At 36.7% G+C, this 27201-nt stretch overlaps 1 protein-coding gene across 4 annotated transcripts in view; it reads left to right on the top strand.

Moving 5' to 3' along the window:
- Window positions 1–27201, top strand: part of PTPN4 (protein tyrosine phosphatase non-receptor type 4) — a 173264-nt gene that overhangs the window by 85988 nt on the left and 60075 nt on the right. For all 4 annotated transcript variants that reach the window (XM_082395870.1, XM_082395869.1, XM_082395868.1 and 1 more), the window contains 3 exons: window positions 9497–9585; window positions 18903–18966; window positions 22608–22780. In XM_082395870.1, coding sequence (XP_082251996.1) covers window positions 9497–9585; window positions 18903–18966; window positions 22608–22780 — 326 coding nt within the window. The remainder of the gene's footprint in view (window positions 1–9496; window positions 9586–18902; window positions 18967–22607; window positions 22781–27201) is intronic.

Here is a 27201-nt window from a genome sequence, read left to right as displayed (position 1 = left end):
AGTCCCCCTTGAACTTCTTGTGCTCTTTAGAATGAGCCCTTCACCCTCCCTCCCTCTTTGCGGGCTATTACTTTTGAACATGATTCTCCAAAGGTAACATAGTGGTCACTAGATTTTGGTTTTATTATAATACAGTTTAAAACAAATGGAACTTTAAATATGTATACTAGACTATGGTTAACGGTAAAAAAGACCACTAAAATCAGTCATTTTAGTGCTAAACAGTTTTCTAAGGGTGGTTTAGACTGCTATCTGTTATCACTGACTGCTGTCAATATAATACAAAGAATGTTAGACTTTACTTTTTGTAACTTAAGTGCATGGCTGGATCGCATGCATAATTAACCGTGTCATTATTTATTGATTTGTCTAAGTTACGTTTTTTGTTGTTTAAATTATTAGATTGTAAAACTCTTTCTCAGAAAGCCATAAATGTAGAGTGCCAAGTTAAAGGAATTTAAATTTTAAATATTTTGTACAGACCAAAAAAAAAAAAAAAACACCCCACAAAATAACCCAGCTAGGAAAAGGTGTTTCTGCTGTCTGTGGATGTGGAGAACTTCAGAAAATGTGCAGATGTTCAGTGAACATGAAGGGAAGTTTTGTAGCCTCGGGAACAAAAAGGACAAAAGGTAGAGGGGAGAGGACACATAAAGAAAATACTTAAGTTTTAATTGAATATCACAAGCAAAAGTATGTTTGAAATAATGTTTTATTTTGAAAAGCAAGGTTAAGATCTTTTCTCTCTGCCTCCAGAATGTAGGTTGAAAAAATTAGAGTAGAACTAAGTTATTTATAGCAATCTGCAAGATGCAAATAAGTCTTAGAACCGTCATAGCAGTGCATCTGTTATGTGCCTTGCACAGTGTTGGCACTAAAGATGACTTAGTGAACAAAACATCGATAATCCCTGCCCTCATGGAGCTCACAAGATAGTGAGGGGAAAGAATTAGAGCATGTATGAACAGTTAAGTATTTGAGAATATGAAGGGGCAAGTACAGAATGCCATGGGACCCTGTGGCAGGAACTTCTAATCCAGCCTGGGAGCAGAGGGTAAGGAAGGCTTCTTAGAAGTAATTTACTGAAGCCAGAAAAATTAATAAGAATTAGCCAAGGGAGTAGTTTTCACCATAGAGCCATCAGGATGAAGGAAGACCTGAAATCAAGAGAGAACATGGCCTATTTGAAAAAACAAAAACATTTAGTACTCCTGGAAGATTATATGAATAAGGGAAAAGGAAACTGTAGAAAAGTAAAGAATGAAGGACAACTTCAGGATAAGGAAAGAAAAAAAGATTTGAGGGCAGGGTGCATGGGAATATTTGTTTCTTAAAATAACATCGTAAATGGATTTTTTTCTTGGCGTTCAGTTGTATGAGTTTTAACACATGTGTAGGTTCATGTAACCACAAACAGAAACAGAGCAGTTCCATCCCCGCCACCCCCCCCCCCCAAAACAAAGTACACTGGCTCGTGCTGCCCCTTTGTGGTCCAGCCTCCTCCTTACCCCCGGTTCCTGGCAACCCTGGTCTGTTCCCTGACTCCGTAGTTTGTCTTTTCCAAAATGTCTTGTAAATGGAATCCTGCAGTATGTAACCTTTTGAGACTGGCTTCTTTTACTTATAGTAATGCATTTGGGATTTATCCAAGGTACTGTGTAGTTCAGTAGTTTATGCTTTTATTGCTGAATTGTATTCAGTTATATGGATGTACCATGGTTTGTTTCTCCATTCACCCACTGAAGGACATCTGGGTTGTTTCCAGTATTTTTTGTTTTGTTTTGTTTTGTTATTAATAGGCCTACTGCAGACATTCATTTATAGGTTTTTGTGTGAATTTAAGTTCTCATTTCTGTAGGGTAAGAATCCCAAAGTGGGATTTCTGGGTCATATAACAAGTGTATACTTAGCTTTATATGAAATCAGGGAATTGTTTTCTAGACTGACAACCGCTTTGCATCCCCACCAGCATCTTTGCAAGTTCCAGTTGTTTTACATCCTTTTAGCACGTGGTACTGTTTTGTTTTGTTTCTTTTTAAGGTTTTCTGATAGGTGTGTTTTATCTCATCGTGGTTTTACTTTGCATTTCCTTAATGACTAATGATGTTGGGTATCATATCTTTTCTTTGATGAATGTCTGTTCAGGTGTTTTTCCCATTATTTAATTTGTTCTTTTCTTTTTTTACTCTTGTCTTTTGAGAACTCTTTATATATTCTAGATACACTTTTTTTGTTGGATATGTGATTTGCAGATATTTTCCCCACTCTTTGTTTTGCCCTTTTGTTCTCTTAACAATGTCTGTCACAGAGCAAAAGAAAGTGATAGATTCTCATACCCCTTATTCAATCACTGGTGGAACAGACATTTTAAAAATCAGCATAATATAGATTTTAGCAACATAGCAAACTGTAGAATACTGTATCCGACAAGTTTGGAGTACACATTATTTTTAAGTATGCAGAATATAATTTCTGTTCATGGTACATTTAAGCTAAAAACAATAACAAAATGATGACTTTAAAAATCCTCCAAGTATTTGGAAATTAAGAAATATACTTCTAAACAAGCCATGGGTACAAATACTATCATTATTTCTACCCAACAGCCTCTGTGCACTGCTCTCAGACTCCTAGAAAGAATAATAATTAGTTACCCCTAAGTTTGTGGTTAGGATCAATTGATAAAATAACGGATATCAAATTAATCTTGAAAATATAAAATAATTTGAACATATTAATTAATACCAAGGAACATTGTGGGAGCTAAATTTAAATATTTATAAAGAATTTCTGACCTCTGAAAATGGAAGAAGCACTATGTCAGGAGTAATTGTTGGCCTAAGTAACTTGTTAAATGAATGGCTTGAGGGCTCACTAAATTCCTATCATCTTTACTAGAAAGTCAGTCAATATTTATTACACTGTGAGAGTGGAATAAAATAGGATAATAGAGCTATACGATATCTATACCGTAGATCTTCAAGTTTAATCTCTGTTTTATAAAGAAGTTAGCATGATATAAACTCTTTGTTTTCCTAAGAAACTGATTCCTGGTTATCTAGATGTAAATGTAATCACAGAAGGCTTGGCCTTAGGTTTTTGGTTAGGTATAGGATGCTCTAAATTGACCCTAAAACAGTTCTACCCAAGTTTTGGGCTTAATTTTGAATATCTTATTTCCATAGGTGTTTGTAATAATGAAGATAATTCTACTGAAAAATAACTTTTGCCCTTCAAAGTTTCAAGAAAAGGAAAGCTTAATGATGCTATTTTGATTATTCATTTATTCATTCAGTGAACATTTTTTGAGCACCTTCTATGTTGCAAGTCCTGTTTATAGACACCATGGATACAGCAGTGAGTAGATAAAATCCTACCCTCATGAAGCTTGCATTCCAGTGGGCAAGACGGACGAGAAGCGAATAATCGAGTACCTTAGAGTACATAGTGTGTGATTCCATGGAAGTAAAGTTCAAGAATAGGCAAAATACCAGTCTATATCAGCAGAAGAAGTCAGAACAGCAGTTCCCTCTGCAGGGGTGTTACTAGCTGGGAGGCGCCTGAGGGAGCCTTTTGGGATTTGGAAAAATGTATATGTTGGTTTGTGGTGGTTACATGTAAGTGTATATACTCAAGTTATGCATGTTGTAAAATTTTGAGTTGTACACTTAAGATCTGTGCATTTTACTGTATATTCTACTCAGTTTTCTTATGATTAATTAAAAGGTAATGTATCAGATTGTGGTAGATGCTGTGGAGAAAAATTAAGGTGAGAAAGGGGAGTGAGACAGCCAAAAATGGGGTATCAGAGAAGGCCTTACTGAGAAGGTGAACAGACGTGGGGGCGTCCTGCAGATATCCGTGGGGAGAATGTTCTAAGCAGAAGAAACGGCAATAAAAGGCCATGAAATAGTGTGCTTTGCACCTCAAGGAACAGCAAAGAGACCAGTATGGCTGGTGCAGTGAGCTGGAGTGGAGTGTATTGACAAGGTCCAGGTGGACCAGGGCTTTATAAGAATTTTACAGACTTTGGCTTGTAATTATAAGCAAGGCCAGTTGAGGGTTTGAGGAGATAAAAGACATGGTGTGATTTACATTTTTTTAAAACGTTTTTTGGCCGCGTCGTGTGTCTTGCGGGATCTTAGTTCCCTGACCAGGGATCGAACCTGGGCCCCTGCAGTGGAAGCGTGGAGTTCTAACCACTGGACCGCCAGGGAAGTTCCCCAATCTGCACGTATTTTGAATATGGAAGTGACAGCACTGACTGATGTATTGGCTCTAGGGTGTGAGAGAAAAAGGATTCAAGGAATGATTCTAACGTTTTTGGCCTGAACAACTAGAAAGATGGAGTAACTTCAGTAATTTGTAACAGTCAGAGAGAAGCAGATTTGAGAGGGTGGGTCAGGAGCTAGTCTTGGGACGTGCAATTTTAGAAGACTTCTATCAATCGAAATAAAAGAAGGCAGGCAATTCAGTATATGGAACTGGAGTTCAGAGGCGAGGTCTGGACTAGAGCCATACATTTGGGAATTGTCAGCTTACAGATAATATTTAAAGCCGTGACACGGGAGCACTGAAGGAACATAGCTAGTAGCAACTGAAGATTAGAGGTCCTCAGAGCTGGAACACTTCAAATTTTAAAGGTTAGATGAGGAAGAAATAGCCATTTAGATAGAAAGAACGCCTTTCGGAAAGAACGCCTTTCTTTCTGTCAGACACTTGTGTGTCTTTGAAGCCAAGTGAATCAGGTGTGGTCAACTATGTCAGATGAGAATTGGATTAGAAATGTGGAAGTTATTGTAATATTACCAGTATTGACTTTGTAATAGCAATTTTGGAGCTATAGTGATGGCCAAAGTCTGATTGATTAGAGAGTATTCAAGAAAGACTGTGAGAACAGTAATTTTGAGAGATTTTACTGTACAGGTTACAGATAATAATCACAGGAAACACCTTTATAGCATTTACTATGTGCCTGACAACGCTTCTTAGGGCTTATGTATATTAATCTCATTTAATCCTTAAAACAGCCCTGTGAAGTAAGAGTATTATCATCCTTACTTTCCAGATGAGGAAAATGAGACACAGAGAAGTTAACTAATATAATCATATGATATCTGTTTCTGTTTTAAGGTTCTTTGAAAACCTTGTTTTTAACCTGCATATATTTGAGGACTTTTGGACATATTTGTTCGAATAATCAAATAATTTAAAAATACAGTCCTTTGAAACAGAGAAAAGAATCTCTTCTGTACAATAGAGCTATATATATGATTTCCTCTGTGTCACCCTAAAATATTCAGATCACACAGTGATTTTCCATATTCTGCTGTGTGCTTTTACTCATAAGGACCTGTCTAGACATAGCATTTTTTTTTCTTTCCCCTTTTTGATTCTTTTGTATCTTTATGAAAGTATCAGTAGGTCATTACTTGTATTCACTTTCACTGAATAATTTGAGAGCACATACACTGCTAGACCTATATAAGGCACACAGAAATATTTTTTTAATTATTAATGAGTGTGTATTATGGCTAACTTTATACCTAACTACATGAAAAATATACAAACATAATAATTTTAAACTAATGATATATATAGGGGAAAATCATAAAGCTAAAAGGTAAAAGTGAAAACAATTTCAACATATATTACAGAAAGTTTTTTAGTATTCGTATTTTATAAAGAGTTCCCACAGTAGAGCAATTTTGTAAAACATGTAAGTAGAAATACAGGAGAAACAGAGGTGAGCATGTTGAAGTGTGACCCCTTAGGAGTGCAAATGTTAATATGACTGTAATACTTGACCACTTCCATTTCTCCGACGCCACTCTTTTTTTTTTTTAATTAATTAATTAATTAATTAATTTATTTATTTTTGGCTGTGTTGGGTCTTCGTTTCTGTGCGAGGGCTTTCTCTAGTTGTGGCAAGCGGGGGCCACTCTTCATCGCGGTGCGCGGGCCTCTCACTATCGCGGCCTCTCTTGTGGAGCACAGGCTCCAGTTGCGTAGGCTCAGTAGGTGTGGCTCACGGGTCTAGTTGCTCCGCGGCATGTGGGATCTTCCCAGACCAGGGCTCGAACCCGTGTCCCCTGCATTGGCAGGCAGATTCTCAACCACTGCGCCACCAGGGAAGCCCCGACGCCACTCTTTTTATAGAGGTGTTTCAAATAATGTGTTCAAAGATTTTTATTACAGCATTGTTTGTAATATTAAAAATTTAGAAATCTCTAAATGAATCAACAGAAATGGTTAAGAAATTGTGATAAATCCATATTTTGGAATAATATGCAGCAGTTAAAACTGATGAGTTAGAGGTATATATATATTGATATGAAAAGATATCTACAAAATGCTAAGTGCAAAAGAAAAATAACGCAATAATATATCCCAGTTTTTGTTGATTAAAGAAATTGTGTGGTTATAAATACTACATATTTATATTTTGTATATATAAACAAAGATCTAGAAGAATATACAGTGGTCCCCCCCCTTATCCATGGTTTCTGTTTCTGCAGTTTCAGTTACCTGAGCTCAACTGGTCTGAAGATACTAAATGGAAAATTTTAGTGGCTTTGTGTTATTATTGTATTCTTACCATGTGACTGCAGAGAGACTCGAATGGTTAAGTGGTCCTAGCGCCTTAGTGGAGAGTAGAACCGTGGTCTCCACCAGAAGGGAAGGGAGGGCACCGCAGGGCAGCGTGAATGGACAGTCGAGGCATGGGTAGAGAATATTAGAATATCTGTCCATAGTCCTCCTAAATCTCATCCTGTTTACATTGCTGTTTTTTAACATGTTGTAAAATAAAGCACGTATACCCGTGTGTATATCGTAGTGAACATCTTTGTAAATACTACGCAGGTCAGCAGTAGGCTTTAGCCAGCCATTCCAGAAACGCTTTTTATACACTGTCCCAATCATAGCCCCTTCCTACATTGTTCTTCTGTGGTTTTATCACCCAGTGTGCCTTCCTGGATACTATAATTTGGTCTTGCTTTTTGTTTGTTTTAACTGAATAACTTTAAATGTCTTTTGATCCCTTCTTCCCTTACCGTTCCTTAGAATGTTCTTGTTAAAGAACTGCACCATTTCACCTGTAGTTTCACACAGTCTGGACTTTGCTGATTACATATTCATGGTACAATTCAGTACATTCTGCTGGGCTAATGAAGTTTTCACAGAGAAGGTGGACTTGATCTAGACTTTGGTTAGGTTTGATTTGATTCATCAGAGAGACATGAAGAAGAGGTGAGAACAGCATAAATTAAAACATGTAATTATGGGTACACAAAACACGTGGAATGGCCTGATGCGAAGCAGGTTTTTACTAATTATAAAGGGGGAAATGGAATGGGATGGGGTGGTCGTTTCAGTGCCAAGCTAAACAGCGGGAGGTATTTTCCTACAGATAATAGAGGTCCATTCATTCCACAAATGGGTAGGCCTTTCTACGTCTAAGAACCTGAAAGGGCGCAAAACAAAGGCCCTGCACTTTGCTACTTAGGTTCTAGTGAAGAAGAGAAAAAATAAACAGATTAAACAAGTCAATGTATAGCGTTATATTAGGTAGTAATAAGTGATAAGAAAAGCATAAAATAAGGTGGTCAGCGTTCATTTTTCTGCACACTGGAATTAATAGCATTTGTATCCATAAAGGACATAATACTTATTTTCTTGCATTCTCTTGCCCAACTCTGGCAATACCTTGGGAACTGACACTTCAGTCTAGATAGCTATAATTTGAGAATTTGAATTCCTAGATATCCCTGCAGTGTTTTTTAATGTTTTTCTACCAGCATAGCAGCCTGACTGCTTTACGTATTTATTGAGTTTTGTATATCTCTTTAATGGCATTGGTTCTTCTCAAGTGCTTGGTGGTCCTTGGTTGTGTACTTCTTTTGTATTTGTGATTCTTAGTTCACTTGATCATGCATGATGTTTGTCTTTACTGCGGCCTGTTTTAGGTGCTGGAGGAGGGAAGGAAGGAACTGCCAGGTAGAATGTGCCTATAGTTTGCTTTTTTCAGTTTTGGGTTCTCCATCCCTGCTGGGGATCACTCTATTCCTGTCCCCAGTATCCACACTTGCTGTTTTAGACAGGCTGCACACAATTCTGTGTCCTGTAGCTCAGTCTAGATTGTAGGGTTGATAGGAGCTAATTATCTTTCCTGCTCCCTACCTGATCATCCTGACGGTAATTTGAGGGTTCCCCTTGGGCTGTCGTTTTCTGGAATTATTTTCTCTCCATAAATCTGATCTTATCCACTTTGTCTTCACAGACTCCTCAAAATGTCTGGCCCACTGATTACATACCTTTCAGTGTTACGGATTGTTTTCAAGTGTTAGGGGTTTCTTCTGTTTTCATGTATCTTCTCTGATGTTTTATGAGACTGAGAGCAGGAGGGGTAACCGGAGCATATATTAAGTTGCCGTCCTTGAGGCTGGGCCTGCCATCTTGATTCAGACTTCTGATTGATGTCCTTTGTACAGTGATTTAAGACTCTGATAATAGTGTGCAGTGGTGCTGGTTATTGCAGAAGAAAAGGAGCAGCCAGACAAATTAACATACACTGCTGTGTTTGGCCACTTACTACATGTTAGCTTACCTAACAGGCTAATTTAGTAATATTTCATTTAATTAGACATTATTGAAACTACATTTTAAAGGTTTTTTTCCTAGGGAGACAATTACAGAATCTTGATTATATTTTCATCAATTAGTTCTATCTTCTGATCACATAAATGCTAGGGATAAAAGCATTATTGCTATATTAGTTTGCCTGTAGTATGTTTCAAGTCAAGAAGCAGAGCTATTTCAAGACTGATTAGCAGCTGAGAAAAGTTTTAATTCCACTCATTCTCTTAATAGTGCAGGTCAGCTGTTCACGTTGGATCAGTCAGCATGAGAACTCACCCGTCAAAGCACAATTCAAATTTCCTTCTCAGGAGCCTTCCAAACTCTCCAACAATTGTCCCCACTCTATACTCCCATAATGTTTTTGTTGTATTATGTCTGTTATAGAACTTCTCATTATATTGGAAATATTATTTTATTACAGGTTGCCCTTCACCAAACTCTGAACTCCAGGTTTTATTCACTTTTGCAATCCTACCACCATATTTACACAGTAATTGGACCTTAATAGTTTTAGAAATGGAAAGATGGGTACTAACTTATCATTCTATAAGATGAGAAGGTCTTTGATTTTCTATATCAAAGAGTCAGTCCCATTTATAAACTGTGGGAAATCCTGAAATCATTTTTGCTTTAGATTAATAAATTTTAATAATGTAACATTTACGTTTGATTTGAAGTATGTCCTTTATTTTTATGATGTAACAGTTACCATATGGATTTGTAAATATTACTCAGTTAACTGTTGCCTTTGATGAAATGTCACACTGTGTAAAAAAACTAATCATATTTTTAAAATATATCTTTAACAGTTTATTTTAGATTTGCCATTTTCTTTTTTTTTGTTTGTTTTTTGAAGGATCAAAGTAACAATGAAATTATGATTGGAGTGATGTCAGGAGGAATTCTGATTTATAAGAACAGAGTACGAATGAATACCTTTCCATGGTAAGAACTTCCATCAATACTTTTGCTTTTACCATTATATTACCAAATACAATTCATATTAAAGAAAGTGGTTGTTGAGCTATTTAATGTTGTCATACAACTTTGTCCACTTGTTTGGAATCTACCAGAAGATACCAAAATAATTGAATTATTTGTTTCAAAAGTGTCTTAGTTTAAAGAAAATACTACTTTGCGAGTTTTTCTCTTAGACAATCTCTGAATCTGTACTGTAGTGTAATAGCTAATATTGTCATATTTACTCTGCGTCTCACACTGTGCCAGTTGTTTTGAATACAGTACTTCACTCAAATGCATTCAGTGGGTGCTAGTTTATTAGTTGGAACATGGGCATGGTTGCCGCAACAAAGGCCCCTTATTACAGTGGTTTAAATTGGTACTAGGGAAGTATGGTGGCTCCATGGGGCTTAAAGCTCATGTTTCTTTTGTGTTATTGCTCTGCTGTCCTTAGCATGTTGTCCTTGTCCTCACCGTCCAGTGACTCACTCACCGTCACTTCTGTATCCCAAAGTGAGGAAGAAGGAGAAGTAGCATCTGCCATTTCCCTTTAAGGGGATAGCGTGAAAATTGTAAAAATCATATTGATCACATATCCCTTGTGTGAATATCATATAAGTAACTCGGGTTTTTAAAAATAAACACAATGATTTTCTCTAGGGGAAGAAACAAATACAAAGGAAGTATATTGTATCAATCTGTTTCTCTTTATATCTCCTAAAAGAATTGGTCCGGGTTTTTCAATATCTCTGATTATTATTTAATAGGTTTTTGTAATGAGTCACTTATATAACACTAATAGAAATATGATAACTGACAGAAGCTATTATTTTAGAAAATTGCCACAATTACGTTGAGAAAATAAACATAAATTTCCCCAATAGGTCACTATCTAGGAAAACATGAAATACAAAATATAAAATTGATGAAATGAACTTCATCAAAATTAGATATTTTTGCTCTCCAGAAGACACTGTAAAGAAAATGAAAAGGCAAAAAAGTCTTTTATAAAATACATATTTGATAAAGGACTTATCAAAAAAATGTAAAGGACTCTTATAGCTCAGTAATAAGACAACTTGATTAAAAAGAATAGGCAAAATATGTGAATAGATGCTTCCACCAAAGGAGATATACAGATGGCAAGTAAGTACACAAAAAGATGCTCAGTCATTGGTGAAACATAGATTAAAACTGCAGTGAACTATTACTGTTCACCCACTACAATAGTTCCAATTAAAAAGAATGATAATACCAAGTAATGGCAAGGAAGCAGAGCACCTAGAAATCTCATATATTGCTGGTGGGAATGCAAACTAGTAGACCAACTTTGGAAAACAGTTTGGTATTTCTTCAAGGTTAAACATAGATTGACCATATAATCTGGCAATTCTATTCCTAGATATTTACCCAAGAGAAATGAAAATACAAGTTTGTATAAAGATTTGCACACTGTTTTCATAGCTGTATTATTCATAACAGCACAAAACAGAATTCCAGGTGTCCATCAGTTGGTGAAAGGACAAGCAAATTACACTTGCAATGGAATACTGTTTAGCAGTGAAAGAAATGAACTGTTTTACACACTAAACAATATGGGTGACCCTCCCCTCAAAACATTATGCTAAGTGTAAGAAGCCTGACACAAAAGATGGCGTACTCTTTGTTTCTATTTATATGAAATTCTAGAGAACATACAGTATAAAGACAGCAGACCCTTGGTTGCCATTGGAACATTTTCAGGTGATGGAAATTGTTACATGGTGGTTTGGGTGGGTGGTAGTTACACAGCTGAATGCATTTGTCAAAACTCATTGATTTATTTGCCTAAAATTGGGATATTTCATTTTACATATAAATTATACCTCTGTAAAGCTCATAAAAGAAAATCAGAGGTCATTTAGTGTTTCATCTCACATCTTTTAAGTTCTTCCTATATAATTCAAATTGTGTTATGTTCAGAGGAGAATACAAAACAGTTCAAGACATGGTCCTTGCCTAAAAGTGGGCACATAAAAATTAATTACAAAACATAATAAGGCAATTTGTAAATTAAATGCTTCAGAAAAGATAGTTACAATTGTTGACTTTCATAATGGTAGATGTGCATCTTCAATTTTAATACTTTTCTGATTTTACTAAAGACAGTTAAAAATACTTTTTATTAATTTTACATTTTCTATAAATGTCAAAATCAGAAATAAATTCTTTTCAGGTGATGTGGTTAAAATGATAATCTAAATTTTTCTGTATTTTCAAAATTATACAATAAGGATTCTAGAAGAGTTTTTGACAAATTACTTTGGAAACACCAAGGATATAATTTCACTAGGGAAAATTGTAATGGCCCTGTGGTATTTGAGGTGGTTTTTAAAGGATGAATAGAAATTTCTTCAGTGAGGAGGACGTATGGAAGAGGTATGTGTGTATAGAGGGTTCAGTCAGGGAATTCGGGGTAAAGGTACCAAACATTTGCAGGCGCCTAACAGTAAGAAAGGACATGGCAAGTTGAGGAGATGATGGGATATTTGGTTTGATTTTTTTTTTTCAGTTGTCTTCACTGAGGACAGAAGCAAGGGCATAAGAATTTAAGATACTGTTGCTTAGGAGAGAAATTAGATTCAGATTGTGAAGGATCTTATATATTCCATATGCTGAGGAGTTGGTGTATTATTTTATTATTAAATATTCTTGAAGGTAGTTTCATGTTGAGAAATAGAACTCATGTTTATAAGTCTTTATCACACAAGTTAGGTTAAAACAAAGAATGTGAGCATTTAAGATATTGATTGGAAAATACTATATAGTATTCCTTTAAATTTTTATTTTCAAGAATTAAACTAAATAGATGGGATTTAAAGTTGTTGAAGCTACTAGATGTACATCATCCTGGAACATAAGGATTTCTTCTGATCCTAACTACTCATAGCAGTACATACTACAACATTAGGAGTACATTTATACGTATACCACAAATTGCCATGATTAAAGGTCCAATATCAATTGATTTCCAAGGAAAATCAGTCATTAAGTTCTGTGAAAATCATCAAATACATGGTTTACTTTTAGTTCTTAAAGTATGGATCTATTTTCGCAAAAGCAACATACTTATTAATACTACGTGTGAATAAGGGACCATTTCAGCCTCATCATCTTTATTCAAATTAGTGTTCGTAGAATTGCCGTTGCCCTTAAATTGATATTTTAGCAAAGTATTGTGTAAGTCTCCTTGAGGAAATCATAAAAATCACTTGATAAAAACTGATTATGATTACAGCTCGGAATTACCAAATTTCTACATGAATAAGGAGTTTTGAGTAGAGGTGGACGTTTTAGAGCTGATAGTTTTATAAGATTAATAAGGTAGGAAAAAAATCACTCATGGATTTTAATGCATTTTATCTGTACCTTATAACCCTGCCACTTGGATGTTGTTAGCATTGTTTTTATGGATAAGGACTGGGAAATGCCAGAGAAGCTGACTGGGCCAGTGTTAACAAGTATGATGAGTATGAAGCAGAGCTTTAAATAAACCTGCGTCTTTCAGTTTCTGAAACACTCGCTTCTCACTTACCACTTCTCTCAAAATTAGAGCTATGTGTAGAAAAAGTAATGTTCCATGTAATAAATATATTCCCTCATTTCTTTCCACATATGGTTATCCCTAAATTATCCGGTTCAAGTTCATACTTTTAAAATGTTGAATACTGAATTGGGAGTTACTTGGATTCTGTAATTAGACTTCAGTAAAATTAATGCTCATCAAAAAACATCATTAGTAAAATAAAGAGGGAAGGAGAGAGTTCTGGTTCCCAGTCCAGCAGGTAAAGACTTTGGAAGTTGTCACCCCTGTCCTCACAAGAAAAAAAAAAAACTGAAAAAACTCAAAATCAACAACTCTTTTTAGATCCCTCAGAGAATTGAGGACACAGGGCATACTGCAGCTCTGAAAACTGGAGAGACAGATGAATACAAGGAATGACAACTTACCAGGACTGGAAACCACCTCTGTAGCCGCCCCTGGTAGGAGTCCGTACAGGGTGATTGACAAATTGCTGGAGACGGAGCAGAGACTAGCTTGGACTAACTTACTTAGGAAGGACCCCTCGTTCTCATGAGTTTTACTACCAGGCACCCCACCAGGATCTCAGGGCGAAGACTGGAGGAAAATCCACTTGCGCTCGAAGGGCAGGGGATGGGAGTTGGGCAGGAAAGTAACCATTTTGAAACATGCTCAGAGCTTTCTGCTCTCCTTAACCAAGATCTGCCCTCAAGGAAATCTGTTTTACCAATACTTAACCGACATGGGTTTTACCAGAGCCTAACCAAGGTGGAGGAAGGGAAGTACCCATTTCCAGCCCTCTCTGTACTTCCTGTTTCAGCTAGGGAGGGGTGAGCTGAGGGGCACTGAAGGGTGCAACCAAGGGGCCCAGACTGCTAAACCCGAGGCCTAATCACAGGACTAAAGACGGGTTCCTCCCCAGCCCCAGACTTAACTGACACATCACCGGGGCTCCTGTATAATAACAAAGCGTCACAACTTAAGTCATTGCAAAGCTCAGGCTAATTAAGAAGGACTGTCTTGGGAAACCGAAAGACAACCAGAGGGACAGAAACCAGGATAGTAGAGCAAATAGCCTCAAGTGCCTGCCTCAGAGACTGTTCCTTTGCAACAGTCACAATTTGATTGAATTCGCTCCTGAGGGAATTCATGGCCCAGGGCGCTGCTGAAAATAATAGAGCAGTGTGTTGGCAATTAGAGGAGCTCTCAGCTGGCTGTGGTTCTTGAGAGGATGGGATGGCTCGTACCCCCGGTCATCTCAGCGTTGCTGTGGGCACACCCAGGGCTGCGCTTCCCTGAAGAGCAGCCGCAGAAGCGTAAACTGGAGGGCGAGGGTGAGGGTAGAGTCCGTGCGAGTAAACTGCCGAGTAACAGGAAGCTGGGAAGGTGGGAAACGCGTACTTACGCTCACTGCGATGCAATATGTAAAACATCTGGGTGCCAGCGAAATATTACAGGACACACAGATAAAGGAAAGTATGCCCCATGCACCTGATAAAAGACAAGCAACAGTTTTAAGTATACATGTGCATAATAACACAGTTTCAAAATACATGAAGCAAAAATTAAGGAAAAATAGACAATTCTACAATCGTAGTTGGAGATTTGAGCATATCCCTCTCAGAGCTCAATACAAAAACTAGACAATAAAAAATCAGTTGAAATAGATTCAAGCAGTATCAAATCTCTTGGCTTAATTGATAAACAATACTGAAACTGTGCGACTCAGATTACACTTGAACCCATGGGCGGGGACTCAAAACCAGCCAGAACCCACTGTCTTTTAATTGAGATCACACACCTGGTCTCAGGACCTAATGAAGCTCAGGGTCTTGATGTCTCATGGCAGAAAGAATTCAGCGAGAGGCAAAGTGATGGGTAAGAAGTGGATTTATTTAGAGAGAAACACGCTCCACAGACAGAGGGTGGGCCATCTCAGAAGGCAAGAGGCCCCAAAATATGGTGTGGTTAGTTTTTATGGGCTGTGTAATTTCATAGGCTAATGAGTGGGGATTATTCCAGCTATTTTGGGGGAAGGGGCAGAGATTTCCAGGAATTGGGCCACCACCCACTTTTGGCCATTTATGGTTGGCCTCAGAACTGTCATGGAGCTGGTGGGAGTGTCATTTAGCTAATGCATTACAATGAGCATATAATGAGGCTCAAGGTCTACTGGAAGTCGAATCTTCCGCCATCTTGGATCTAGTTGGTTCTTACCAGTTTCTGTCATATCCTATGGCTATGTCATTCTTTCAAAGGTCGTGCCCTGCTCCCCTTCCCTCCTGTTTCATTACTATGCCTAGTAACAGCAAAATACACATTCCTTTCAAGGGTACATGGTTTGTTTACTAGGAGAGAAAATATGTTGAGCCATAAAACAAGCTTCAATAAATTTTTTATTGTGTTATAATTAATATAACATTATATTAGTTTCAGGTGTACAGCATAGTGATTAACTATTTCTATACCTTATGAAACAATCAACACAGTAAGTCCCGTTATCATCTGTCACCATATAAAATTATTATAGTTTTATTGACTATATTCCCTCTATATACATTACTTCCCCATGACTTCTTTTATAGCTGGAAGTTTGTGTTCTTAATCCATTTCACATTTTTGTCTTTACCTGCACCCTTTTCTCCCCTCTGGCAACCACTCGTTTGTTCTCTGTGTCTGTGAGTCTCTTTTTGTTTTTTTAGATTCCATGTATAAATGAAATCATAAGGTATTTGTTTTTCTCTTTCTAGTTATTTCACTTTCATAATACCCTCCAGGTCCATCCATGTTGCCATAGTTGGCAAGATTTTATTCTTTTTTTATGGCTGAGTAATATTCATACACACACACATATACAAACACATCACATCTTCTTCATCCATTCATTATCGATGGACACTTAGGTTGTTTCCATATCTTGGCTGTTATAAATAGTGCTGCAATGAACACAGGGGTGCATAAATCTTTTTTGATTTAGTGTTTTCATTTTCTTTGGATACATACCCAGATGTGGAACTGCTGGATCATATGGTTGTTCTATTATTAGATTTTTGAGGACGCTCCATACTGTCTTCCATGGTGGCTGCACATATTTACATTCCCACCAACAGTGCACAAAGATTCCCTTTTCTCCACATCCTCGTCAACACTTGTTGCTTCTTGTCTTTTTGATGATAGCCGTTCTGACAGGTGTGAGGTGGTATCTCATTGTAGTTTTGATTTGCATTTCTCTGATAATTAATGATGTTGAACACCTTTTAATGTCCCTGTTGGCCATGTGTATGTCTTTGTAAAAAATGTCTATTCAGGTCTTCTGCCCATTTTTTAATCAAATTTGTTTTTTGATACTGAGTTGTATAAAAAAGTTCTTTATATACTTGGATATCAACCCCTTATTGGATATATCATTTGCAAGTATCTTCTCTCATTTGGTAGGCTACCTTTCTGTTTTGCTGGTTTGCTTCACTGTGCAGAATCTTCTAATTTGATGTAGTCCCATTGTTTATTTTTGCTTTTGCTGCCCTTACCTGAAGAGACATATCCAAAAAATAGTGCTAAGACTAATGTCAAAGAGGTTACTGTCTGTGTTTTCTTCTTGGAGTTTTATGATTTCAGGTATTACATTTAAGTCTTTAATCCATTTTGAATTTATTTTTGTATATGGTGTGAGAAAGTTGTCCAGTTTTCATTTTTCTGCATGTAGCATCCAGTTTTCCCAACACCATTTATTGAAGAGACTGTCTTTTCTCCATTGTATATTCTTGTCTTCTTGTCATAGATTAATTGACCATGTGAGCATAGGTTTATTTCTGGGCTCTCTATTCTCTTCCACTGATCTGTGTGTCTATTTTATGCCAGTACCAGACTGTTTTGGTTACTGTAGCTTTGTACTATAGTCTGATGTCAGGGAGCATGATTCCTCCAGCTCTGTTATTTCTCAAGATTGTTTGATTATTCGGGGTCTTTTGTGTTTCCAAACAAATTTTTTTTTAACTTTTCATTTTATTTTGGAGTATAGGTGATTAGCAATGTTGTGATAGTTTCAGCTGTACAGAAGAGTGATTCAGTTATACATATATATGTATCTATTCCATGCAAATTTTGAAATTATTTGTTCTAGTTCTGTGAAAAATGCCATTGGTATTTTGATAGGGATTGCATTAAATATATAGATTGCCTTGGGTAGTATGGCCGTTTTAACAATATTAATTCTTCCAATCCAAGAATACAGTGTATCTTTGCATCTGTTTGTGTCCTCTTCAGTTTCTTTAATCAGTGTCTTATAGTTTTCCAGGTTTTACATCCTTATGTAGGTTTATTCCCAGGTATTTTATTCTTTTTAATGTGATGGTCAATGGGATTGTTTCCTTAATTTCTCTTTCTGATAGTTCGTTGTTAGTGTATAGAAGTGGAACAGATTTCTGCATATTAATTTTGTATTTTGGGGTCCTTTTTTATGATTTTCATTTCTGTGTTTATGTTGCCCATCTGTTCTTTTTTCTTGCTTTCTACTTTATCCTTTGGAGCTCTTAGCCTGTTAATCATAGTTGTTTTAAACTCCCAGTCTGATAAGTCCCACATTCCTCTCATATCTGGTTCTGATGCTTACTCTGTCTTTACATTGTGCTTTTTGCCTTTTGGTATGCCTTGTAATCTTTTCTTGATGGGCAGATACGATACCCTGGTAACAGGAACGCTGTAAATAGGCTCTTAGTAATGTGGTGGTGAGGTGTCGACCGGAGGGGGGTTTTCTGTAGTCCTGTGATTAGCTCTCAGTGTTTTAATGAGCCCAGGCCTCTAGACTGAGCTTCACAGTGTTTCTCATTTTTTTCCTCTCCCCTTGGGTGGGACAGGATGGCTAGAGTGGGCTGGACTTGGGTATTTTCCTTCCCCAGGTCAGGCTCTGGTTAACGAGTTTCCCCCAAAGGTAGGCCTTGTTAAGAGCAGAGTGCTCTGGCCTAGTTCACATGGTTTCTTTCCCTTTCCCTGTCGGAAATCGGAGGGTACTTTACTTTGGTATTTACTGTCGAAATCTATTTGAGCTTCTAGAGCTAAATCTCACAATACCGTGAGGGCCGCCCTATGACTGGGGCCTCTTGGGGTTTTTAACTCTCGGGCTTGACCACGCTGAGCCTTCAACAACTCATAAAATACAGTTCAGGTTTTCCTGCCCTGGCACTGCTTCCTCTGGCAGTTTCTGCTCCTGACTCTTCTCTGGGAAGCTCTGATTCCCTGTACTCAGCTGTTGGTCTCTCAAATCTTGGGGGCAGCAGTTTGCCCTGTGCTCTTCCCTTCCTTGTGTATTTAAGAAGAGTTGTGGATTTTTCAATCTGTTGAGCTTTTTACTTGTTGCCAGGATGGAGTGGTGATTTCCAAGCTCTTAACGTGCAGAAAACTACTTGCAGTTTTAAAGAGTAAATAACTATATTATTGGTATTCTTAAAATTTTAACTTGTGATATGTGTTTTTATGTATTTCTTTAGATACAAAATTGGGAAATGTATAGTTTACAGCAAACGTTCTGATAAAACTAAGCTCAGTTGAGCATATAAATTCTAATTATTTTTTCACGAAGCACCAAAAACTTTAGATTCTTTATGTACTTTATATATGTATATATAATTAAATATTTAGACATTACTAAACATACAGTTAAAAGATTATTTTTTAATTTTTTTGATTAATATTTTTATCTTTGTTCAATATTTTAAATACTCCGATTCATTCTCTTTTTATCCAGGTTGAAGATTGTAAAAATTTCTTTTAAGTGCAAACAGTTTTTTATTCAACTGAGAAAAGAATTGGTGAGTTGATCTTATTAACATAAATTAAGTCCTTTAAGAAATAAGTCGTCATTCATTACAGAACTTTTAGTGCAAGTAAGCATGTTATTAATACTGTTAATAACTGCCTACTCAGTTAATTCATGTATTATGGCAAAGTATTTCCCTAGTGTTTCTGTGGTTCTGATCAGAAGTTATTCTAGATATCTGTTCTGCTATCTCTTGAACTTAGAAACTGATCTCAATTGTGATGTTCATTGTCGTCCCCAGGGTCCATTCATGAGGTCAGTAACTGAGCATTTATATGTCCTTTTTCTTTTTCTTTTTTTTTTTAAAACTAAATCTACAGCACTTCCTTTCACATATGAATACATTTCATTTGGGGGATTCTGAGCATTTAGTTTTGTTCCTAGTTCATGAACGTGTAGTACATTTCCTCCCTTTGTTGGACTAGTGATGTCCTTTTTGTGTATTAAATACAACACGTTATCACAGAAAGTACAGTGTTGGAACGAATTTCATCTTATAAATGATTTTATATATTTCATCAAATTAAATTAACCTTATCCTTTGACTGACATTACTAGAAGTCTTGACAAATTAATGCACATTTCAGGATGTTTATATGTTTATATGTATATAAAACGTACTCAGGGACTTCCCTGGCGGTCCAGTGGTTAAGACTTCGCTTTCCAGTGCAGGGGGTGCGGGGTCGATCCCTGGTCGGGGAGCTAAGATCCCACATGCCTTGAGGCCAAAAAACCAAAACATAAAACAGAAGCAATGTTGTAACAAATTCAATAAAGACTTAAAAAAAATGGTCCACATCAAAAATATATAATAAATAAATAATAAAATAAAATGTATTCAAAGCCTTAAAATATATTTGAATCAAATGTATTTTATAGAGGATATTGATCTACTGACTATGATTCATCATTTATACTCACAAAACATAGAAGTTTTATTTCAAGAGAGTTTTTATTGAAATAAAACCAACAGAAATTAAGTATAGTGCTTGATAAGTATATAATATACAATGTTATTATGTAGAACATTACTACCACCCTGGAAGCTGGTATTATTGCTAATGGAGTTGACGCCCACTAGCAGTCATTAACTCTCCCAAAAGGTAAATATTATTCTCATTTGTATCATCATGGATTAGTTTGCTTAGTTTTGAATTTTAAAATATAAAATCATACAGAATGTTTTCATTTTTATCTGCCTTCTTTCCCTTAACATTGTGAGATTCATCCATGTTGTTACACATAGCGATAGTTTGCTCCACTGCTGTGGAATTCTACTGAATGAATATACCATACATTAGTTATTCATTCTTACTATGTTAGTGGACAGTTTTGCCATTTCCATGTTGTGGCTATTATGATTAATGCTGTTAATGAACATTCTTGTACATGTTTCAGTGAATGTTTAGAGGAATAAAATATAATAAATCTTATCTGGAAACTAGAGAACAAACATTTTACTTTGATAATTATATTGGTAGGAGGCGGTATTTAAGTCAACTTTTCCAATTTGCTTCCCATTATAGTGCTATTGTTGTTAGTAATAATAGTAATATAGTATCTAACATTTCTTAAGGTCTTACTGTGTGCCTGGTAATATGTCAACCATTTTCATATCATTTAATCTTCACAACCATTCTCTGAGGTAGTGTTAGTGCATACAAAGCAACTGTTAAACATAATTAAGAATTCTCTGGTGATCGAGAAGTGATATTTTAAGCATATCATCTTCTGACATCACAGTTTAATATTTATACATGGGCATTTTACTGTATTTTAGTCATGGAAGATATCTTCATGACCTTTTGATAGGCAAAGATTGCTTTAATAGGACGTAGAAGGGAAACTAACATTAAAGGAGAAGATCAGTAACTAGAACTGTGTTAAAATTAAGAACTATGTTCGTCAAAAGACATGATTAAGAAAGTCAAATAGCACAGAATATGTGTATAATACACACACACCATGTATGTCTTTGGTTGTATATCCAACCCAATCCAGAAGTACGCTAGTGACTTGAACAGACACTCCAGAACTGAGAATATCTCCGTGGCCAGTAACATGAAAAGCTGTTGAACCTCAGTTAAGCATCAGAGAGATACAAATTATAACCAGCATTTGATAATTTCACACAGCCACCAGAACAGTGGGACAAAGAGATGGGTGAAGCGGTGACGGGGGAGTGTGAGGAGCATACATGCTGGCGGAAGGGAGTGTCTATTGAGCTGATCGTTTTGGGGGACTGCTGGGTGCTACCGGCTAGAGGTGAGCACGTGACATCTACGACCCAGCAACAGAAATTCGCACCTACGTGCGTCAGACAAAATACAGGAATACACATAGGAACAACATTTTTACATCACCAAACTAGGAACATTAAATGTCTGTCAACAGTAAACAGATAAATAAACTGTGGTCTATTCGTATGAGAGAATAGTGTGTAGAATGAAATGAGTCAATTACTGCTTCACAATTACACGGAGGAATATAGAAACATAATATTGAACAGAAGAAGTCAGACCTAAAGACATACATGTATGAGTCCGTGTATGTAAAGTTGAGAAACAAGCATGATTAACCTGTGGGCATAAAAGACAGAAGGTGGGCACATGTGTAGAGGTTATCTGGTAGAACGGGAAGACAAAGGGTGCTCAGAGGTGCTGCTAACAGTCTATTTCTGGACCTGGTTGCAGTCACTGTGTGAAATCAGAGCTGTACACCTTGACATGTATGCCTTGCTATAGATAGTTCAGTGAAACTATTTATTTAAATAGTAATTTGTGCCAAATTTTTAAAGAAAAATTAAAGAAATGCTTCTGTTGCTACTTATTTTAACTTTTTAATTAATTAATTTATTTATTTATGTTTGGCTGTGTTGGGTCTTTTTGCTGCGCGCGGGCTTTCTCTAGTTGCGGCGAGCGGGGGCTACTCTTTGTTGCGGTGCGCGGGCTTCTCATTGCGGTGGCTTCTCTTGTTGCAGAGCATGGGCTCTAGGTGCATGGGCTTCAGTAGATGTGGCATGTGGGCTCAGTAGTTGTGGCGCGCAGGCTCTAGAGCGCAGGTTCAGTAGTTGTGGCGCACGGGCTTAGTTGCTCCATGGCATGTGGGATCTTCCCGGACCAGGGCTCGAACCCATGTCCCCTTCATTGGCAGGCTGATTCTTAACCACTGCGCTACCAGGCGAGTCCTTGTTGCTACTTATTTTAAAATAAGAATTTCAAAATAGTGTTCAGAAGTACTGAATGTTTTTATTTACTTATTTACAATCTAGACAGATTTATAAGTTTAGAGATATTGTTGAAAGGTGTGTTGATGTATCTTAAAGTTTAATTTGTGGGCCAGGATTGTATTTTGAAATAATTATAGCTACTAAGTTTTGAAAGTAGATATATATCAATTTTTAAATTTGTTTCTAACTGTGTTCTAAAATAAAAGTTCCTATGAGTTGTGATATTACCGAATGAGGTCCACATTTTCCATTAATTTTACTGCTTTTTTATTGGATAAGCAAAAAAGACACAGGAAGGGTTAGTGTTTGTAAGGGTAGAGTATTTACCTGTAAAAAATAAATTAAATGGAGCATTAGATCCTGACATTCTCATGATATTCTCTGCATTTTGTCATTTATTACAGCATGAATCTAGAGAAACATTATTGGGATTTAACATGGTGAATTACAGAGCATGTAAAAACTTGTGGAAAGCATGTGTAGAACATCACACATTCTTCCGTTTGGACAGACCACTTCCACCTCAAAAGAATTTTTTTGCACATTATTTTACATTAGGTTCAAAATTCCGGTATTGGTAAGTATTGCTTATGCTTTGATACTTCAGTGTTGGATTTTTTCCTCCCTTTAAATAAAAGTCTAGTTTACTGAACCGTAGAATCTGTTACTCATGCGCGCCTACTGAGTCAAAATCTCTGCGGAGTGTGGCCCCTTTGTCTAATCAGCAGAAAGTTCTGTAGGTTCTCATCATAAAGCCAGACTTGAGAAACCTGTTCCATTACCTATATTCCAGGTCATTATTTCCTAAAGTAAATCAACTGTATTTAATTAGTTACAATCTACTCCTGCTATAATTTCCATTGTCTTTGTTAAATATTTGTAAGATGACTTTCTTGTGAAGAAAATATGTAGATGTGGCCCAGAAAAGATTTGTATTGTAAACCTCAAGCATTTATAAATGCCCCATTTGTAATCAGAAAAAAAAAACAACAACAGCATAAAGCGTAGTACAGGATATACCATTAAAAAACACGTCCTCGCACCGTGATGAAGAGTGGCCCCCACTCGCCGCAACTGGAGAAAGCCCTCACACAGAAACGAAGACCCAACACAGCCAAAAATAAAAATAATAAATAAATAATAAATAAAAAATTTAAAAAAAAAACAAAAAAACACATCCTCCTTCCAAATAAGTGGTAAAAGTAGCCCAAAAATTCAGTATCAGCACTTAACTGGAATTAAGGAAATTGTAACCATAAAAAAGGCACAGCAGATTCTTAAGTGGCTTGATGTCATGATTGGCTCCCCTGTCACCATCCTAAAAGCAGTACTGGGAAAGTAAGGTGTTGGCACTTGTAAATTTAAAGGTAATTAGGTTTAGGGAATGAGAATGACATCAGTAGTGAGAGTCGGAAAAATCAAAAAGTCTTATCTATTGGTACTAAATCTTAGCAGGTACAGAAGAAACCTCTAGTGAGAGAACAGTGCAGACCATACTGGTATTCCTTCAGTAAACTTAATTCCTTACCTAAACGACCACTGGGGTTGTTATACAAGAACTATACTTAACTTTAGCAGAACTCTTTCTTCCCTCTGACCTTGAAAATACGACGTACATGTCAATATACACACACCACTTCACTTAGGCAACAAAGAAATTAATAGAATGTAGTAACCAACCTTTAACCATAATTTAAACCAGTCTCAGATGAAAAAAAAAAAATCAAGTAATTTCCCCAAACTATACCACAGAAAACAAAATCTAGTTACGATGACTACAGATACCAAAGACATTTAAAGAAACCAGTTTGGGAGAAAATCATCCCTGAAACAGGAAGAAATTTCTACCTAGATATTAACAAAAAGAAACTGGCTCAAGGGACTTGCCCAGCGGTCCAGTGGTTAAGGCTCTGCACTTCCACTGCAGGGGGCATGGGTTCGATCCCTGGTCAGGGAACTAGGGTCCTTCATGCCGCATGTTGCAGCCAAAAAAAACGAGAACAAAATAAAAAAGAAGGGAAATTTCTCATCATGGAAGTTGAAGCACTAAATAGTAAATGAAGTAATTCTTTAAAAAAAAAAAAAGCTCAAGGACTATCTAATTAAAAAAGAAAATACTGGTTGAGGGCAGCAACACTTGCCATTCAGGCTGTTATTGCCCTTGGGGGAATATGGACCTAGTACTGGCAGATTTTACATTTTTAAAACAGTTTTATTGACATAGAATAAGTTACCATATTTGAAGTTTAAAATTTCATGTTTGGAGACGTATATACATCCATGCACCCGTCACCACAATTAAGACAGCAAGCCTATCCGCCCCGGGATTTTCCTCATACCCCTCTGAAACCCCTTTTCTCTCGCCTCTCTTTGTCCCCATGTATCCGCTGGTCTGCTTTCTGTTTCTATAAATTGGTTTGCATTTTCTAGGATTCTATATAAATTGAAACATATATTTTGCATATTCTTTACATATATATTACATACTCTTTTACTTGGCATAATTATTCTGAAATTCATCTATGTTGTTGCCTGGATTGATGGTTCATTTCTTTTTATTGTAGGGTAGTATTCCATTGTGTAGATATAACACATTTTGTTTATCCATTCACTTAATTATGGATATCAAGTGGGTTGTTCCTCTGTTTGGCTTGCTTCCGGACTTGGGCTATTACAAATAAAGCTGCTGTGAACATTGATGTGGAAGGGTTTGTATGGACATTTGCTTTAAGTTCCCTTGGTTAAATACCTAGGAGTGGAATCGCCGGATCTTATGGTAGATGTATGTTTAACTTTGCGAGAAACTGCTGGTCGTTTTTCCAAAGCACGTGTATCTTTTTACATGCCCACCAGCAGTGTATGAGAGTTCTAATTCCACCAGATTCTTACCACTGCCTCCTGGTATCTTTTCATTTGACTAGTTTTCTGAAGAGCATGTAATTTTGATAAGTTCAATTTACCAGTTTTTTCTTTCATGGATCTTTCTTTTGGTGTCATATCTTTGCCTAACCCAAGTTCACAAAGATTTATTCCTGTTTTCTTCTAAGAGTTTTACAGTTTTAACCCTTACATTTAGGTCTATGATCTATTTGAAAGTAATTTTTGCATATGGTGTGAAGTATGGATTGAAGTTTGTCTTTTTACATATGGATATCCAGTGTTCAAGCATTTTTTGTTGAAAAGATTACTCTTTCTCCACAGCATTGCCTTTGCACCTTTGCTAGAAATCAGTGGTCCATATTTGGGTGGACTTATTTCTGGACTTTTTAATAATAAGTCAAGTCCAGTAGTATTAGTCTTCCAACTTTGTTCTTTTTAGAAGTTGTTTTGAATGTTCTAGGCCCGTTGCAGTTTCATCTGAATTTTAGAATTAGCTGATCACTTTCTACAAGAAAGACTTCTGGGATTCTAATTGGAATTGTGCTGAAACTATAGATCAATTTCAGGAGAACTGACATCTTAAAAATACTGAGTTTTCTCTACTAGAACTAAGCAGTGAATTTGGTAAGGTTGCAGGATACAAAATTAATGCACAGAAATCTCTTGCATTCCTATACACTAACAACGAAAGATCAGAAACAGAAATTAAGGAAACAACCCTATTTACCTTCGCAACAAAAAGAGTAAAATACCTAGGAATAAACCTACCTAGGGAGACAAAAGACCTGTATGCAGAAAACTATAAAACACTGATGAAAGAAATCAAAGATGACATAAACAGATGGAGAAATGTACCATGTTCTTGGATTGGAAGAATCAACATTGTGAAAATGACTATACTACCCAAAGCAATCTACAGATTCAGTGCAATCCCTATCAAATTACCAATGGCATTCTTCACAGAATTAGAACCAAAAATGTTATGCTTTGTATGGAAACACAAAAGACCCTGAATAGCCAGAGCAATCTTGAGAAAGAAAAATGGAGCTAAAACATAGGAAAAACACTCTTTGACATAAACCACAGCAAGATCTTCTCCGACCCACCTCCTAGAGTAATGAAAATAAAAACAAAAATAAACAAATGGGACCTAATTAAACTTAAAAGCTTTTACACAGCAAAGGAAACCATAAACAAGACAAAAAGACAATCCTCAGAATGGGAGAAAATATTTGCAAATGAAGCAACAGACAAAGGATTAATCTCCAAAATATACAAACAGCTCACGGAGCGCAATATCAAAAAAAACAACCGAATCAAAAAATGGGTGGAAGACCTAGATAGGTATTTCACCAAAGAAGACATACAGATGGCCAGGAGGCACATGAAAAGATGCTCAACATCACTAATTATTAGAGAAATGCAAATCAAAACTACAGCGAGGTATCACCTCACACTGGGCAGAATGGCCATCATCAAAACTACAAACAATAAATGCTGGAGAAGGTGTGGAGAAAAGGGAACCCTCTTGAATTGTTGGTGGGAATGTAAATTAATATAACCACTGTGGAGAACAGTATGGAGTTTCCTTAAAAAACTAAAAATTGGGACTACCCTGGTGGCGCAGTGGTTAAGAATCGCTTGCCAATGCAGGGGACACAGGTTCGATCCCTGGTCCGGGAAGATTCCCACATGCCACGGAGCAACTAAGCCCGTACGCCACAACTACTGAGCCTGTGCTCGAGAGCCCGCAAGCCACAGCTATTGAAGCCCTTGTGCCTAGAGCCCGTGCTCTGCAACAAGAGAAGCCAGCTCAATGAGAAACCCGCACACCACAATGAAGAGTAGCCCCTGTTTGCCGCAACTAGAGAAAGCCCGCGTGCAGCAACGAAGACCCAACGCAGCCAAAAATAAATAAAATTAAAATAAATAATCATATCTTCAAAAATGTATGGATGTACTTAAAAAAAAAAACTAAAAATAGAACTACCAAATGACCCAGCAATCCCACTCCTGGGCATATAGCCTGAGAAAACCATAATTCAAAAGGACACATGTACCCCAGTGTCCATTGCAGCACTATTTACAGTAGCCAGGACATGGAAACAACCTAAATGT

Source organism: Balaenoptera borealis (genome assembly GCF_965194805.1).
Source record: "Balaenoptera borealis genome assembly, chromosome: 6".
In the NCBI taxonomy this organism is placed as follows: domain Eukaryota; kingdom Metazoa; phylum Chordata; class Mammalia; order Artiodactyla; family Balaenopteridae; genus Balaenoptera; species Balaenoptera borealis.
This window is presented reverse-complemented; position numbering and strand designations above follow the sequence as displayed.